At 37.7% G+C, this 16599-nt stretch overlaps 2 protein-coding genes across 6 annotated transcripts in view; both read left to right on the top strand.

Moving 5' to 3' along the window:
• Positions 1-16599, top strand: part of LOC117997325 (nascent polypeptide-associated complex subunit alpha, muscle-specific form) — a 110699-nt gene that overhangs the window by 81915 nt on the left and 12185 nt on the right. For all 5 annotated transcript variants that reach the window (XM_069509903.1, XM_034985587.2, XM_069509901.1 and 2 more), the window contains exons 4-5: positions 13295-13392; positions 16014-16224. In XM_069509903.1, coding sequence (XP_069366004.1) covers positions 13295-13392; positions 16014-16224 — 309 coding nt within the window. The remainder of the gene's footprint in view (positions 1-13294; positions 13393-16013; positions 16225-16599) is intronic.
• On the top strand, positions 11445-12751 carry LOC138402216 (uncharacterized). Its single transcript, XM_069498033.1, has one exon. It carries the CDS (start codon positions 11557-11559, stop codon positions 12667-12669), a length of 1113 nt encoding a protein of 370 aa, XP_069354134.1. The 5' UTR covers positions 11445-11556; the 3' UTR covers positions 12670-12751.

Raw genomic sequence — 16599 nt, 5'->3', positions numbered from 1 at the left:
AACTTGGAAACCTTGCGTTTGTAAAGTTATTACAGCTATCTTCTTTTCATAGTTAGGGATTATACTTCTTATTCATTTGGCCATGATTTTAATTTATTGTTGACTAGTCTTTCTATTTCTATCACGATTCGCGGGTCTTCTTTTAATAGAAATAGAAAACTTTTTATTCAAACTAGTGCTTTTGAATCGTCAAGTGAATCTTAACTATAGAGAAAACTTTTCTAGATTCAGCGGGTTAATCTGTACATCAGTTTCATGTAGATATTTAAAAATAATTGTCAGCCATAAGATTAAGGATTACTACATTTATTACCTTAAATAATTTATCGCGTTATAGGTAGACAGAAATATTCTCTATCTCTTAAATATTACAATTTAATGAATTTGGGAAAGCTTTCATGGCTAACTTAGTTCACAACAGGTTTTTTCAAAACACATCGTATTATTTTATAACGTTCTACAAAACTTATAAATGGATCTCGTGGCTCAAAACATTGTTTAGTATATACAATGAAAAATAATTTCCTTACAACATATTACATAACTTATCACTCAAGCTTTCAAGCCTTTCATTAAAAACTTTTACCTCCAAGTCACACATCGTTTGAGTGCATTGTTTGCACAGAATTACGTAAACACGTTGTCTATTCCAAATTCCAAATATTGGAATTTAAAGTTCCAGTTCTGGAACGGACGAACGTGCCAAAGAATGCATTTTGTTTTAGTTCGAAATATGCGCCCTATTTTTTTAATTGCTCCACTCTTGCACTCACCACGGGCTAAAATAGTGAAGGAATAATAGTGGTATAGTTTAAAAAACATACAGTTGGACCAACAAATGTGATTTCACAGAGCTTTGAGTATATTATGTATTAGTTAATACAACGCTTTGATGCAGTCAAATAAAATGCAAAACTGTTTAAAGCTTTTAAATCCAGTTTGATAATATTGGACCTGCACTTTTTCCCATGTACTGCGATATTTAACGCTTAGTGAGCCAAAATCTCGTAGTCCAGACTCCATAGTGTATTTAACTGTAAACTGTATTTACAGCCTCTGTATTCTGGGATTGATCAAGCAAAACAATTTATTGCTTATCTTTCGTTTTAATAGACTTGGCAGACTAAACTGGGGCAGTCTTGCCTAGGAGTGGCTTTTCACTTTTCATTTGCGTAAGTACATCAAGTCTGTTCACTAAGATACCTAGTGTCAGAACACTCACAGGCACACTTATTATTTTGATTTTATTATTATTTTACTGTTTATTAAATAAATGTTTTTTCCATTCTAAGAATAAAAAAGATTACTATTTTATTCTTACAGTTACTGTAATAAAATGCGGATATACCTAAATAAAATAAATACAAGTTAGGTAGTGACACTATTTTAGTGTTACAGACTATATTATGTCTATCAAGATAGCAGTCGAATTGCGCTTCTGTATGATTGCTATACTGTAGTTAAATGTGTAGTGTAGTCTGCAAGTCATATAAATCAGGACATTACAAGCCACTCAAATATCAACTAACCTCGTGTATTGCGCAAATAGTACCCCGCGATCGTGTGGTCGAATGTTACAGTGGAATTTATTGGAAAGGGATGTTTGTGTAATGCGGTTTAGGATACACGTGGGAAGGCGCAACGCGTAAATGTCAAAATAAGCAAACAGTTCCAGGTAAAAGGAATTTAACAAAGGAAAGACTTCGATAGAAAACATCAGAAGTGGGATTTTATCAATTCCACATTATTAATATTAGTATGGATAGTATGAATACGGAAGTATTGTTAAATTCAAAGATAACTCTTGCAAGCCCTCTTTATTTAAAAATGTAATTATATGTATATCATATTATAAATGTGAAAGTGTGTTTGTTTGTTGGTTTATCCTTCAATCACGTCGCAACGGAGTTACGGATTAACGTATTTTTTTGCATGGGTAGGTATAGTCAAAGACCTGGAGAGTGACATAGGCTACTTTTTACCCCAGAAATTATCTCAAGAGTTCCCACTGGATTTTTAAAAACCTAATTCCACGCGAACGAAGTCGCGGGCATCAGCTTGTATTATATAAAAGCGTACCACTCACTGACTGACTAATTAACTAATTGACTGACTGACCAGCCTGACTAACTGACTCCCTGGACTGACTGACTTACCGGGCTGACTGAGTTCCCACGGGATTTTAAAAACCTAAATCCACGCGAACGAAGTCGCAGGCATCAGCTAGTTTTCCATAAAAAACTACTTGCCAACAACAGATATACCAAATTATTTGACATAGTTTCTTTATTAGTCCTAATAATGATTAATCCAAAAACTATCAAGTCTACAGATCAAGACGAACGACCCATCTACCACCCGTCGCATAAACCTAATTCTAAGCCATCAATTTCCTCCACCCCAGCGTTATTTCCGCAAACATTTCTTATTTCCGTTCCATTAGGGGCGCCCGAACTTTCATCGTCAGCGCCGGCTGAACTTACAACTTGCAGTTGTCATTATTATTTTTGTCTGACTTTATTAGTTACATCAATGTTTCTACAAATTACGTAGTTTAACTAAGCTTTACCTTAGAAGTCAGCGCCGGCTGAACTTACAACTTACAGTTGTCATTATCATGTTTTGTCTGCCTTCATTAATTATTATGTGGGTTGTTCCAATAACTGTTAGTCCCGAGCTCGCTTCGCTCGCTCTTGCGTCCTAAATTCTCTGTGCCTGTTTTTTTCTATTACCTATAATATCATAAACTTAATTAATAGGGGGAAGAGCATTTTATCAAAAAAAAATCTATATGTTGTTTTACTAATTAACACGATTAAGAAATCAATTGTTTGTCAAATCATATTTTATGAAATGATAATTTATCTGGTAATTTGTTTTCTCATGTGTATTATTTATAGAATTAGAAATTTTATTTTTGCCAAATGTTTTTTGTAGAATGAAACAATGTTATTTGTTTTTTGTGAATTGATCGGTCACCTCGTTAAATGTATAGACTTTAATAAATAACTACTTTTGAGTAATTTCCCAAATACGAATAAGAGCATGCTATAAATAAGTTCATTCAACTAAATTGTAACCATTGTTTTTGTTTTTATTTTTTCTCTTTTCCGCATTCTTAAATGTTATTATAGTTGGTGTATTTTATTATTTTCATATAGCCTATTATGTATTCTGAGAAATAGCCATCATCCATTCTATTCCAGTCAAAGTTTCATTTGTTATTTCACATGTTATTCTTACAAAATTCTTTGTCAACACTTTCATAAATTTCTCTTTCCGCGTTCTCCAACTTGTAGTGTTATTTATAACTCGTACTAATTTTGTATCTATGATTCCAAATATTTTATCTAATACCATTGTCATCATTAACGGCCATAGATTTTGACGGCACCTCAGCTCTTTGTAAGTCCGAGTGCTCCAGAAGATTTCTCAACTGATCCCTATTATCATTTACGATTGTTTTCCAACTTTTACTTCCAAATCCGCTTTGCGTCGTGATTCATCACTACCACCATCACCATCTCAACCCATCGCTGGCCCACTACTGAGAATGCTGTCAGAGTAAGAAGACTTAGGCCACATTTCACCACGCTGTCCAAGTCCCGATTGGCAGACTTCTCACACCTTTGAGAAAATTATGGAGAACTCTTAGGTATGCAGGTTTCTTCACGATATTTATTCATCATTAATGCAAGTTATATTTTAATTGCTTAAAACACTCGTAACTTTAAAAAGTTAAGAGGTGCGTGCCCGTCCCTTCGGATAGGAAGCTGACGTCGCGACGAACTACTAGGCTAAGACCGCTCTTCTTGGTTAATCCCGTCCGAACATCGAAGTTTTGGAAGTTGGATTTTTTTAATCCAATCCTATACAATTGTGATCCAATTCCCATCATTCATTGTTAAGAGGGGGTTATTCAACAGATGGCTCTCTTAATTCGTGAGCGGTCAATTTGATTCAATTTAGTATCGCGCCCGGACGGCACCCCACTTTAGCTGATTGCTTCGGACGGCAGGATATGGGCTAGGTGTTGATTTACTCTTTGTTATGTGATAGTTCATAGTGAAAAGCATTGTATATGGTATCTCTAAATATATAAAAGGAAAAGGTGACTGAATGACTGATCTATCAACGCACAGCCCAAACTACTAGACGGATTTGGCTGGCAAGCAGATAGCTATAATATGACGTAGACATCTGCTAAGAAAGGATTTTTAAAGATTCAAACCCTAAGGGGGTAAAATAGGGATTTGAAAATTTCGTAGCCCATGCGGACGAAGTCGCGGGCATAAGCTCGTTGTATTATTCCGTAGTTGACGGTTTTATCCTATATTTTTAGGGTTCCGTACCTCAAAAGGAAAAACGGAATGTCTGTCTGTCAGTCTGTCAAGAAACCTACAGGGTACTTCCCGTTGACCTAGAATCATGAAATTTGACAGGTTAGGTAGGTCTTATAGCAGACATTCGGGAAAAAATCTGAAAACCATGAATTTGTGGTTACACAAAAAAAAAATTGTGGTCATGAACAAATATTGCTATTTTCAACTTTCGAAGTAAGGTAACTATATCAAGTGGGGTATCATATGAAAGGCCTTCACCTATGCATTCTAAAACAGATTTTTATTTATTTTTATGTATCATAGTTTTTGAATTATCCTGAAAAATACGACTGTAGTACCGAACCCTCATTGCATTGCAATTTAGTACATAAGTTAGTTTATACAAGTCTACATGCCTTATGTCTACACGAAAACACTAGAGTGCTCTGCTCTACAACCTACAATAACCCTAATTTATTAGGAATTCTTGAGCTTCGTTGCATAGCGTGTGCCTTGCGATAAGGCCGCAAAGCAATGTTGTACGGCCGTGCGTTGTAAATTAAACAGACATTATCTTTGTTTATGGAGAAATTTTGCTACTGAGTACCTACTACCTGGTCGTGTACCTATTATGATATCAGTCTTAATTTCCGCTTATGACTTTTGATTGCTTAACCGATAGGTAATCTGTAAAGTGCACGCGGTTAAAACTTCATCCTCATGAATCATGATCAACCGATAGACTTCCATCGGCGGTGTTCCCACTAGATTACAAAATGGGCTTATTCAAGGGGCAGACCAACACATTTCTAAAAGGCCGGCAACGCATCGGCAGTTCCTCTGGTGCTGCAAATGTTCATGGGCGGCGGTAATCACTTAACATCAGGTGACCCGTCTGCTCGTTTGCTCGCTATCTCTATTTAAAAAAAAACCCCTTCCAGGTTAGCTGGCTTCCATCTTACTGCATCATCACTTACCACCAGGTGATATTGCAGCCAAGGGCTAACTTGTATCTGAATTACAAAAAAATTAACGCATTCGATTTAAAAAGTATTTTCACACTAACCAACATCCACACGTAAAAGTTAAAGATTTGCCCATTTGCCCCTTGCATTGTGATTTGGGCGAATGCCAATGCTGCCAACTGTCAAAATAGTTGGAACGACCGACGACGTAAAATGCACGGTACCAGTAAAATGAGGGGAAAAGCGCAAAGGAAAATGTTCAGTCATTACTCTCGTTTGTACGGGCCTTTGTGGCAGCTTCCTTACTTGTTCATTGTGTCATCTGAAGCCGCAAAAGGGAAGTCTAGACTATTGATGAGGGGATCTCGTTATATCAAAGCCTATTTACTTCGCGACTTCGACCGACATTAGTAATTTTTTTTTTTAATTCACTACTACAATGATGTCCAGGGGATTGGATTTAGGTTTTTAGAAATCCCGTGGGAATTCTTTGATTTTCTGGGATAAAAAGTAGAATATGTTACTCTCCGTCCTTTCAACTATCTCTGTGCCGAAAATCAAGTCGAATGGCTGCTTAGTTAGGGCGTGAAGGAAGGACAAACAAACAAACATATTTTCGCATTTATAATATTGGTATAGATAAGCGCACGCTTTCCACGATCACACCTGATGTGAAGTGACGATGTGGCCTAAGATGCGGCGCGGGAAACTTGTGGGATTGTCTACTTCGCCAGAATTATAAAAGAACTGAAACAAATCAGTAACTTTTTAAACTACACAGTTTAGGGTTTCACTTGATTGCATTTTATCTTGGCTTGTACTAAGTTGTCCAGGATTCTGTGGCTCAAAAATTAGGCAAATAGTTTGGAAAATCACTTTCCCTTTCCCTTCCAGTTAGCCGCTTTTTATCAAACGAACGGCAGCATAGACATGGTTGTAGGACATCCTTTGGAATATAGTTTTTAGTTTGGTTCCTATACGTTTTTATAGCTATAACTCACTAACTACTCTTTGGAGTTAGGGGCTTTTTGGGAAACGGCGTTGGGGGGCATCCATTGAAATAGGCACGAAAACAAATGAATCCTGTGATATGGGATGCAAGAAAAACGTCCTACGATAATAATAATTGGTATAATGTTTTCTTGCAAATCACCCTTGATCTAAAATTATTCTAGATCAAGGGAGATCATTTTTGCATACTATTGCAATAATACGAGTATGTATCCTAATTAAAGCCTAGTCGCTAAACGAGCCCTGACTGCGTGCAATCCATTAGACGATGCAGGCTAATTGTCATTTACATCGTTTGCCTAACGCCTGAACAAGTGCTTAACTTGATGACACTTAGTTATAGCATTATACGTCGTAGATAAACATGTATGCCAATATATTCAGAAGCTAGATTTATGCCATATTTATATTTATTTCCGATGTCCGCACAAACCCGTGCTTTCGTGATTCCTTTCGTCAAAAGTTGCCTGGAAGAGATCGCTTTAGCGATAAGGCCGCCTTTGCATGCTACAGCTATTAGATTAAGATCCTTGTATGTTTTTATTTTGTTTACTTATGTTGTGTGCAATAAAGTATAAATTAAATTAAATTAAGGCTTTAAATATGGCATATACTTTTTACCTTCGAGATCTAGTTTGATCTAGCTGTGCGTTGATAGATCAGTCAGTCAGTCAGTCAATCCTTTTATATATTTAGATAGAAGATAGAAGATAGATTACTACCGCAATCCTTATTATTGTCCATCTTTTATGAAGAGTCAATTATATCGATCTTTCATCCCGCATCATGCAATATGCAATTCTACGATACATCTAACATCTATACGTTGGCCTTTGCTTATCATTCTATAAAATATCATATCGGGTCAAGGTTAATTTCCTCGTCGTTATTGTTCTAATAGGGTTGTCACGAAGGTAGAAATAGTTAAGTAAACATTTTATGTTTGAAACAAGAAACAGAATATCTACCGCAATGTCATAATTTGTAGTTAAATCACATAAAAAAATATTTTTTGCGATTACAAACTTATATTTGCAGTCCTCCCAAAGTACAATAACCTCAGTGGACGCGACCGACTTGCACTTGGCCGGATTTTTTGACATCTGCTGTTTAGACAAAGTGCCAAACATAACTCTTGCCTTTAGGATCTTTTTCAGTATTCCAAATAAAAACATAAAAAATAAAATCACAAGGTAAAATTAAAAAAAGATTGCCACCCCTACAATTGCCACCCCAGTTCAATATAATATATACTATTAACTACCTTAGTCAAGATCATAGCAAAAGGTCAACCATTTACTGTATCTACTTAGTGAACTTCATCATCATCATGATCAACCCATCACCGGCTCACTAAGTCACTACAGAGCGCGGGTCTCCTCTCAGAGTGAGAAGGGTTTTTGGCCATAGTCTACCACGCTGGCCATGTGCGGATTGGTAGACTTCACACACCTTTGAGAACATTATGGAGAACTCTCAGGCATGCAGGTTTCCTCACGATGTTTTCCTTCACCGTTAAAGCAACTGATATTAAATTAATTAAAACGCACATAACTCCGAAAAGTTAGAGGTGCGTGCCCGGGATCGAACCCCCGACCTCCGATTAGAAGGCGGACGTCCTAACCACTCTGCTATCACAGCTTAGTGAACCTATCCAAGTAATTTATTCAACTAGGTTTAGCTACGTGACGACGTCGCAGACATCTTTTATTTGGTACAGAGATAGTTTGCATCCTGGATACCGACACAGGCTTCTTTTTATGCAAGTAAATCGAAGAATTTCGGGATTATTAAAAACTTATATCCACGCAGATGAAGTCGGAATCATAATCACACACACACACACACACACTCACACATACACACACACATGCATGTTATGAATCACCTGCTAGGTATTTTTACTTGACATTGTTTTTATATTATTATTATATTGTAAATCTTGCTTAAACTATTTGTTCTCTTCAAACGTACTGTTATAATTAATAACTATTTTTAAGTAATAGTAAACAAAATTGTTATCCTATTTGGCCTTATTTTAAGTCTTAAATGTAAAATTATAGTATCTGTAACGCTGTTGATTACAAATAAATGAGTAAAATAAAATAAAATAATCTAGTAAAAAATAAGTTATTACCATATAGGGTGTAACCAGAACGCTAGCAAAAACTTAGCGCTATTGTTATACTACCTAAACACAATCCAATACCAATAACCAATACAATACAATACAAATTTCTTTATTGCGAATATGCGTAAACAGTTGAGATGTTACAAAAACAAAAAGGTACAGCCAAATTCTGCCTATTAGCATGCAATATGTTATGTTATACCTAGCATCGTGTATTGCCTACTTGCCTATTTTGTAGTTTTAGTGATTTTAGTATAATATTTCAAACCCGCAATGTTTAGCGCGCAAAACTCGCGTCAATGCCCCGCCTACGACGCAGCATAGACTCCGAGTTGCCTACTCACGCAACGTTCGTTGACCTTTACCGTCTGTCAGATGTTTTATTTGACATTATATATCTTATAGGATTTTTAAATATTATTTTTCACGTTTTTTGTTGTTGTATCATATCAGTAATCATCAATACTATCACCTGTCTTCGTTTTTGCCCGCGTTCTGGTTACACTCTGTGTAAATCATGATAAAAACCTTGCTATTTTACGAAAAAACCGGCCAAGTGCGAGTCAGGCTCGCGCAAGGAGGGTTCCGTACTACAGTCGTATTTTTTCGACATTTTGCAGGATAATTCAAAAACTATGATACATAAAAATAAATAAAAATCTGTTTTAGAATGCACAAGTGAAGACCTTTCATATGATATCCCACTTGATAAAGTTATCTTACTTAGAAAATTGAAAATACTAATTATTGTTCATGACTACAATTTAATTTTTTTTGTGTGATGTAACCACAAATTCACGGTTTTCAGATTTTTCCCCAAATGTCAGCTATAAGATCTACCTACCTGCCAAATTTCATGATTCTAGGTCAACGGGAAGTACCCTGTAGGTTTCTTGACAGACAGACAGACAGACAACAAAGTGGTCCTATAAGGGTTCCATTTTTCCTTTGGAGGTACGGAACCCTAAAAAGAAGAAAATATAAATATAAATTCTGAAACGTCGCCGTACCAAAAAGACTGCTCCGAGCCTAAAGCCGTCTCAATCACCTGAGACGTCTCATTTCGTGAAGAAGGATATTCGAGGTCGGGCGCGTCAGAACCACGCCCTCAAAGCCTAAAGGTAAATAGGGTACATTCAAAGATTTAAAAATTTGTTATTACTATCAAACTTTAAAAAAAATTCTCAACAAGGGAATATCTACCTTTCATATAGTTTATATGTTATTATTGTAAGTACTTTTTTCTGATTTTATCAGCATGCTTATTTCAGCCCGATCCGTCCAGTAGTTTGAGCTGTGCGTTGATAGATCAGTCAGTCACCTTTTCCTTTTATATATTTTAGATTTTAGTTACGTAATATTATTTATTGAAGGCCGCTATGTAATGGCAAGTAATGTGTGATAAAATATACCTATTATCTTTAATGGATGCTGACTTACAATCTTTTTCCTCAAGCTAAAATCGTAACGCGACTTAATTTAGATAAAGGGGTGAGCGTATTTTGTTCACTAAGAATATTAAAATCGCTAAAAAGTGAGTTACGATGTTTTGCCTTGCAGGTGTCGATATAATGGTAGGGGTTTACTTGGGATAATAATGCGGTGGGCTCCCAGATCATTCGCTTAACTCAGCTTAGAGTGTGATTTCGACTGGCTTAACGACTATTATCAGAGTTAGTGATAATTACTGAGACCGACAACTTAACGTGCTCTCCGAGGCAACGGGGGAAACAAAGAGGCCAAATTCTGATCTCCAAAGTGGGTCACCTATCCAGTTACCGACCTTTGTTAAGTATACCTACTTAACCAAACCAATCGAGTAGTATGCGCTGTCATCCCTCCCTTCCCTCAATATACTATACCTATAACCTAATGCAGTTCTTCAACACAAATAATTAACAGTTCAGAATCGCGCTACAAGATCCTATTGTTACACGTAGTAACAGTGAGGGGAAAATAACGACCACGAATGAAAAAAGACAATGCACAAAGGAGCAATACCCATTCTGAGGAAAAGCTTAACTGAAGAAACGTGTGCCATCACAGCGATGAGACGTTTCCACGCATTGTTAAAGACAAGAAATTGGTAGTAAGGGTGTGTGAACGCATGCGCGAAGCCCAAGGACACGAACCGTGGCTCAGTCTGGCAGGAGGCACCGCCGCGGCCACCTGTCCCGGCCACCCGCGCAGCATGCGGAGTGCCGCATAGGCAGAGTCGCGAGGCGCCCCGAACCCCGCATGCCAGCCCAAGCAGCAGACACCGGCCGCCGAGCGACCATAAGCACCGAGCCCCCCAGGGCGCTCCGATTTAGCCTCGTAATTGGGTTTTAACGTTCAATAAGCAACGTTATGCTGATTTGATTGGAAAGCGCTTTCCGCCTCGATATTGCAGCTTGCTTTATTTCCTCTCGACGGCTACGCTTTGTGTATCTGCTTTACTTGTTTATCAAAATTAATTAGGTACCAACACTAGGCAGTTCACTTACAACTTACGTAATCTGTTACGAAGTCACTGGTGCATTGAAATGTGATAGCAAAACCGATATGCAAGTACATGTTGCGAAGGACAAACGGGAGTGTAAACGTCATTTTTAGTGAAAATGACTTGCTGGGAGAGTGTAGGATTGCTCGGCCCTTGTGCCCTTCTCGCTTCTTCTGACGTCAGGGTGAGTCCAATACCTAATAAATTCAAGGTCACGCCGTCTAGTACGAAATACAATTGACATTTGGCACGAAATCTTTTAATTAACCTGAAACCTGTTCGGATAGGAAGATGAAACAATGGGATCTATTGACAAATTTAATTTAGCAGATCAATGAACTGTGTCGAATAGTTTCTATCGATGAATGAACATAAAGCTTGTAATTGAGTTGTATGTATATTCTTGATAAATTATCATATTTTAGGCACCAAAACTATTGTATTTACTAATGGATCAAATAGAGATAAAATACTTTTCAATAACAAGTCAATTAGAGATGTGTACATTTAATAAGTCATCTAGTCTTCGAAACTACATACGTATTGGGCAAATATTGACTTTGCTCAACTAATTTGCTGCTGTAGATTGTCAGTTAGAATTTATACCTCGAGCAGTAGAAGAGAACTTCTAACTGCTGAGCCACTATGGTTTCAATAGTGTTATTGACCACTGAAGAGGTTCTTCAGAGAAATGGATTCTGGTATTGCCTCGACACTATTTGGATTACGCAAGACATGGAACCTTTCGAAGATGTGAAACCGGAGCATGTGTACTCCAAACCGCTTCCGAGGGATATATACTACACAAAGTTTCCGGATATCCCCAGAAGTGAATCCGAAGACGAAAACTATTTGACTGTCAAAGGGTTTCTCAACAAACACCAAGAATGGAAATCGAAGATATGTATTAGAGAATTTGATTCTCAGAGAAATTCCACGGACAGTACGTCTAATAACCACTCCACAGGTAGTGAAGTGTTGAAAAAAGTTAAGCCATCGATTACTACAGAAATTAAGATTGCAATACCCAAACTTAATATCGATAATGATGAACGAGTTCGTGATTTCTTCAAAAAGTTGCTTGAAAGTATACCGCCGCCTCCTGAAGAAGACTTTTCAGATATAGACATTTCTATAATACAATCGCAAAGAATACATACTGAAGTATCAGACATTGACTTGCCCGATTACGCTGATTTTGAAAATGATTGCATACTCCACTCGAATGTAGAGCAAACTGCCGGTCCTGTAACATCAACTTTGAAGAAACCACATTATAAAACGAGTTCAAGTGCTGAAAATTTGGACCAATTCGAATGGTATGAAACTATTTACGGAGTGTCAGATTTAATGGAGTCGAAGGAGACTAGTGAGTTTATAAATAGTACTCATGGATTAACGACAGCAATGGAAACTGACGATATTATATCCTGGTCAGAAATAGTAGAGATGTGCGGCTTAACAGAAAGTATTTTTGAGAGAGAAACATTAGATTCTGAAAAAGTAATAAGTCAGTCACATAATATAAATGACAAGATATCAGACATATCTGATAGTGACGAGGAAGAAGCCTATACTAAGTTTGCATGTAACAAGTTACGCCAATCGTTAAAAAATAAAGAAAACATACCTGATTCCTCTTCTATGGACAACTTAAATGAAGAATTGATGAAGTTTAATATTCCACAAAACGATCCTTCTCTTTATAAAACGTTTTACCGTTTAGCACCTGAAGAAGATGATTTGGTAAATGTTTAGTTACAATAAGCGACTGTGACAAATTATAATAAAGATAATATAACATTTGCTTCCGTGTTTCATTTTGATCCTTAATAATAAATTAGAAGTCCCTATTTATCAGATTATTTTGTGTAAGTAGGTTTTTCTTGCAAGTGTTTATTTGGGTTTGGGAAGATTTTGGCCTACCTAGTAGTCCGCCATTTTTTTCCAAAATGGCGGCCACGCATAAAACCAAGTATAAAACCTATACCTATTAATCAATAGCTGTCATCGATACAGATCGATACAAACGAGTCTTATACGAGTACAAGACAAAATATTTCAAAGTGTGTCTTTCATAGTTGTGAGTGAGTTACCGAGATATATCCTATCAAGCACAACAGTCTAGCCATCTGCATCAGTATAACTTAGCTAAAGTATAAGCTAGTTCGGTAACTTGACGCTTTAGAATAGTTTTGTCCTTGGATGGTGACACTATCTCTATGATTAAAACAGACTATGCGTGGCCGCTATTTTGAATAAAAAATAAAATGGTAGACTAATAGATAGGCCAGGCTCCATACTAAAATATTAGAACCCCTTTAGTTACTCATTATGAGTCATTATGACATATATTAATATTTAAACAATTTCGTTGTTTCAGCCTCCAGAAAACGAGTTGCAGAAGAATTCAGATCGCGTGCTCTCTGAGCACGAACTCCGGGTCCAGAGGTCGTTGCAGAAGCTCAATGTGCCGGAATGGTATGTCACTTTTCAGTACCTATACATGATGTTATATACTACAGCTGGATCCCTATGCCGATACATGCTCGGAGAGTAAGTTTCACCGAGCTTCGCATATAAGGTCGATGTTGCTCCACATGTTCTTATCGCTTTAAATAATAACGTCAGGCGATGTACGAAGAGATCTAGCTAGACTAAAGTCCGCAAATGGCAAAAAGGTAATAAAATTCCTGGCAAAACATTTAACATGTAATTAAAAAAAAATTGAGTCAAAATTATCCACTATAGCGAAAAAACAGCACTTTGGTTATAGCTCACGGAGTTACAGCACTTTTTCATTTCGATATGCGTGTTAGTCTGCAATTTTTAACGATCATTTGGCATGATTTACTGAACATGATATTGAGTGCTAAAACGCCTAGACATTTTGCAGCTTTTGTTGTCATGTCTGCGAATGCTATAATGTATTATCATACTAAGGCTATGTTCAGAAAGTGCAAATTCACCGCTACTCTCGCGCGAACTCATATACGCTTCGCTCACGTGCTACGCATGAGAAATGGGATGGAATGGTTTTGGGTTTTAGATACAGAGTTGTTTATAGATAAAGCAAAAAAGACCAACCATTTGGCAATTTTTTTTTTCAAAAAATAATAATCCAAATATGTGTTGGTCGTTCCTTCTGGACGTTGACATTCGCTCGTATGCGCGAAAAGACTTGCCGCGAATTTGCGCAAGTTGAGAGTCTAGCGAAATAGAATCATGTGTAAGTCGCATGCATTTCGCCGAAATGATATGTATGATTATTTTTTAGAAGACGCAATATATATCTCCTCGCCTAATACCTCGTCAACGCTTGAATGAGATGGTATGCGAAAGGACTCGCGGCGAATTCGTTCTTTCTGAACTTAGGCTAAATAAAATGTTGTCTGCCAAAACTCACAGCTTTAATTCTGTGTGTCCTAGATAAGAATTAAGTGTATCATAATTATTTTAGCCAAACTATGTTTCCGAGCGTGCAGCTTCTCACGGTTTGTACCAAGGAACATACTATGGTTTATACTATGAGCGCTTGACAGTTTATTGTCATTAACGAAGTCCTAATTGTATCTCGTGTGGACTGCGGACATGCCTTAATGAACGTAGCAGCTGATACTAATTAGTATTCGTTTTAAATTATTCATACTCGGCGCGACGCATAATAAAGTATATTCTGAGATAGCCGCATCCCAGGGAAGGACATAGGCTACTTTTTATCCTGGAAAATCAAAGAGTACCCATGGGACTTTCAAATCCTAAATCCACGCGGACAAAGTCGCGGGCGTCATCTAGTAAATAATAATTTACGTTAGGCAAACTCAGTAATAACCTAGTAATGAGCCATAGTTGTAATGTACTCGTACGTAACGCTCGAAATCTAATTCCTAACGTGGTGTGGTTCTGATAGGCAGTCTAAAAATGAATCAAATAAGAAAAATAGAAATGCTATCTATGCTCAAGCTATTTTTAATATCTGTGTCAGTTTATGAAGCCTCAGTTCTGTTGTATAGAGCCGATATCAAGATAACCCACTCTATTGTTGCCTTTTGTGTGCTGTCTACCTTGCTTGTATTTTCTAAACCTCATATTTTATCTGCGAAAGTTAGAGTTGGAACTATCTATCCAATTTAATCAATACTAGTCTGCTAGCTTTTCACGACCCAAGAGTTTAACCGATTTTGATGAAATTTGGTACAGAGTTAGCTTACATCCATTTTTATCCCAGAAAATCAAAGAGTTCCCACGGGATTTTTAAAAAACCGAAATCCACGCGAAGTCGCGAGCATCATCTAGTATTATAAATGCGAAAATGTGTCTGTCTGTCTGCTAGTTTTTCACGGCCCAACAGTTCAACCGATTTTGATGAATTTTGGTACAGAGTTAGCTTACATCCGGGGAAGGACATATGGTACTTTTTATCTCGGATAATTAAGCTCCCACGAGATTTTTAAAAAACCTAAATCCACGCGGACGAAGTTGCGGGCATCATCAGCTAGTATTTACAAAATTTTATCCCCGTTCGTATTGCATACCATTATTTTTTTATTTTCACGAACAATTTGTAAATGTGGGTACCTACGATAAATAAAAATTAGTCTTAGTGGAATGTAGTCTTTATTGTAACAAAGTTGTGACTACAGTGCCATTATGATCTACTTTTTCCGGCAACCGACTACATAGCTTGTTTGTATTGAATGAACATAGCTCGGCTCGAATAAATACTTTTCTGTTCCAATAGGGATAGTCCGCGTCAGGTCGAGATGGCAATCAAGGAGGTAACGACACCGAACTACTTCTTCCAAACAACCTGTTTTGTAGATATAGATATTTTATTTTGATTCTTTTTTAACGCCCCGAACAGTCGCACAGCCCCCTCGCTAACCCGGTGCGGGCAAGCGCGGGTGACGTGCTGGTGTGCGGGGCGTCCCTCCGCCTCATACCCCGATTGTCATCTCGACAGGTCGCGTACTACCTACCTCAGTTTTTATTTCCTACAGTTCCATCTTTTTTATCCTTCCAGGCTGTTTTTGGTTGTTACTTGTTGCTGGATTCACTTTCCCTAAACCCGGTGATGGTTCATAGTTTCTTGTCATTTCCAGGTACAAAAATGCCCCAGCCCCGCGAGAGGGCTTCCTCCTTCGCAAGCGGTTGTCTGACGCCTCCGCGTCGGCAGGCCGCTGGACGGGTCTCAACTCTAAGACTACTTCGCTCGGCAGCCTCGGCGCGAACGCGCAGCCTCCCCCGCCCCAACTGTCTCCGCATACTACCAGCTTCGGTAGATGGTCTACAAGCCGGCTTAATTCGAATCAAGTAAGTGATTTGTGATCAAATTATTAGCAAGCCGAAGCTGAATGAGGCCAAGTTGCAGTACGCTATGGATCTTCAGAAGATCACTTTGGCTCGGCTTTCGGCAGCCTGACAAACTACTAGTTTCGGCGGTCGCCTTAATTCGGATCAAGTAAGGGAAATCTATCCCAGTGTGATAATGAACACTCTTAACTTTGTATCTGGACATTTTACCAATACATTGAGGAATGGAAGATGATTAAATCACAATGTGCACCATCCCATCAACTGTGTCCAAACACTACCACCTTCGGCAGATAGTCTACTAGCCGTTACAGTTATAATAAAGTAAGTGATACCAATTCCCATTTCTGATGTTGAAAGCTGTTGTCCTAGTGT

This window comes from Maniola hyperantus, chromosome 4, assembly GCF_902806685.2.
Source record: "Maniola hyperantus chromosome 4, iAphHyp1.2, whole genome shotgun sequence".
NCBI classification, from domain to species: domain Eukaryota; kingdom Metazoa; phylum Arthropoda; class Insecta; order Lepidoptera; family Nymphalidae; genus Maniola; species Maniola hyperantus.
The sequence above is the reverse complement of the archived record's forward strand: the minus strand, read 5'-3'. Positions and strand labels throughout refer to the sequence as shown.

What these genes read in the sequence shown, in the direction of transcription:
- LOC138402216 (XM_069498033.1), top strand. Translation starts at nt 11,557, where the DNA reads ATGGTTTCAATAGTGTTATTGACCACTGAAGAGGTTCTTCAGAGAAAT.